The sequence below is a fragment of the Cyprinodon variegatus genome, unplaced genomic scaffold (assembly GCF_000732505.1).
Source record: "Cyprinodon variegatus isolate N-32 unplaced genomic scaffold, C_variegatus-1.0 Scaffold222, whole genome shotgun sequence".
NCBI classification, from domain to species: Eukaryota; Metazoa; Chordata; class Actinopteri; order Cyprinodontiformes; family Cyprinodontidae; genus Cyprinodon; species Cyprinodon variegatus.
The window spans coordinates 138,418-140,934 of NW_015150675.1; the positions used below are offsets into that span (position 1 = coordinate 138,418).

Here is a 2,517-nt window from a genome sequence, read left to right on the forward strand (position 1 = left end):
ATGCAGCAGTTACAGCTGAACCACGCAGAGCCTCATTTCCATATGCAGATCTGTCTCTCCCAGACGTTCCTCACACCATTTCTTGCATTCTAATGCTTTCTCACATCTTTTCTAAATCCCCCCTCTCTCTTCCTCCACACGCCGTGGATGTTGCTCCTTTATTCCCTCCCAGTTCAGTTAAAAGCCCGTCATAATTAGCCGGTTTACTGTCCCACTCAATGAAACCGGCTATATTTGCATGGTTTTACTTTGCATCTTTTATCGCTACGAGTCAAATAAATGGACGCGATCTTTTCTTTACGTTCCCGTCTGGAAACCATCGACCTCCCGCTTTGCTGCTTTAGCAGGAGGCAGACCGTCAGTGGGAAGGCTCTGTCGCCTGGATGACAAAGGTAAGTGGCGTTTTTTTTTCCTGTTTCCACTCTTGCAAACCTGTCCTGTGATGCAAAAGTGGGAGTGAGAATTGAGCCTCTTTCATCCCCTCCCCTCCCCATCAGAGAATAGTCTCAGTTTCTGATATTCTTTTTCCACATTTTCTGTTCTCTCCTTCAGTTTTTTTATTTTTATTTGGTATTTCCTCCCTCACATAAAAAAAAAACAGCAGCAAAACCACATTTTCTGTTCTCTCCTTCAATTTTTTATTTTTTATTTTTATTTTTATTTGGTATTTCCTCCCTCACATAAAAAACAGCATTTAAACCACATTTTCTTAATAATTGCACAGTGTATAGCAGCAGCATAAGAGGATTGGTGCCCTATGGTGGATGGTTTTAATATGTTCAGGTGATAACCTAGTGTTGTAATTACTTGCACCTTTCATGGAGGTTTAATGAGCTGAGTGTTAAGAAGAGTGCACACACGCTGTTGGAAAAATTTCCTTATTGTAAAAATCCATTGCTGGTTTTTCATACTTGACCTTAGATTAACCCCCATCAGGGGGGGATTTACCATTAGGCAATACTAGGCAGTTGTCTAGGGCCTAGGTTCCTGGGGGCCGCCATTAAACTCTGTTCATGTAGGGTTAATATAACTATTCCTTATTTGTGCACATTAAATATGATTTTGATAAAAATCCTTTTGCTAAAATGCCATCAGAATGCTTATAATATTAAGTGTGCCCCCCCATCCGTGGGGGCACGACCTTGGATCCATCCATTTGCTAAATATGTTCAGAAAGGTCCAGACAACAGAAAACCATTTTAAAACAAACGGTGTAAAGACAACTTAGCACTTTTGTCGCTATAATTAGTGACTTTTCAGACAAAGCTGCAACTTTTATTAAAAAAAAACACCTAGCGCCAACTCTAGCAGCTTTTTTCTGCTACTGGAGTCTTTGGCAACAACATCTAAAAGCAGCGAACTCTGCTCTCCAGAGCAAGTAGATTGGTAACCCCGCCTCCTGCTCTCCTCTATCTGGTCTGCTGTCATGATTCATGCAGCTATTATTTCATTTAAATGAAAATGGAGAACAGATAAGCAGATCATGGCTTGTCTACAGTGAAAAGAAGGACTGTGTTATTTACTTTTGCCGTCGCCTTTTGGGAAACACAGGAAGGAGCAATCAGCTAAGTGAGCTTAGTACTTGGAAAAAATAATTCCTTTTGAGACAGCATGAAAAGTCAGCTGAGAACAAAACATAGAGAGGAAAACAGGAAAACGGAGAAGAAGAGAGGGACAAAATGTAAAACAAATAATGGATGTATATTCTATTAACATTTCTCTATCTGTATAATAGGTCTGTTTTATGTGTTGTCTTCTCAATTCAGAGGGCCCCCATGCTTGTCTTTGCCTAGGGCTCCAAATTTCCTAAATCCGCCCCAGACCCCCATTCATGCTTATGTCTTGGTATGTATATGACTAACAGGATTTTATATTATTTTTATTCTTTTTGCCAAAAACATGGCATTGTTTGTCATTTTTAATATATGAAAGAGAGCTGCAGAAACAGAGATCTGCACTGAACCAAGTGAAATTTTCACATTATTTAAATAAAATTTTATGTTCCAATAAATCTTTTTTTGTTTTTCTTTCCTTTGAAATTTTATTTGCCTAAAATTGAAAAAAAAATCCCCTACCATAGAACAAAAAGCAACTAAAATTTAGTTGTTAAATAAATATCTACTAAAAGATAAAGCTGTTCTTTGGTACATAAGGCCAATGTACATTCAGCATTTTGGAAGATTATGTTTTGTTGTTTTTTTACTTATTTTAAATGAAAATTAACTGTTTTAATTAAATCATAATTAGAATTTAAGTACAACTGATGAATTAAGTTGTAAGAAATTTGAATATTTCTTTCAATTTGGTTCAAAACTAACATTTAGCAGAGAAACACTGTAAACCTACGTCAATACAAGGCAAGGCAAGGCAAGGCAAATTTATTTGTATAGCACAATTCAGTACAAAGACAATGCAAAGTGCTTTACATGATTAAAATACAGGAAGATAAAACAGAATCAAAGCAAGTAGGAAAAAAAAAAAATAAAAAATGCAGAAACAAAAAAAAGAATATTAAAA

The 2,517-nt window shown here is 36.6% G+C and overlaps 1 protein-coding gene across 1 annotated transcript in view; it reads left to right on the forward strand.

Moving 5' to 3' along the window:
- Positions 1-275: 275 nt before the first annotated feature.
- Positions 276-2,517, forward strand: part of LOC107088562 (neuroendocrine convertase 2-like) — a 319,033-nt gene continuing 316,791 nt past the window's right edge. Inside the window, exon 1 of the mRNA XM_015380822.1 lies at positions 276-392. Coding sequence (XP_015236308.1) covers positions 384-392 — 9 coding nt within the window. The 5' untranslated portion in view covers positions 276-383. The remainder of the gene's footprint in view (positions 393-2,517) is intronic.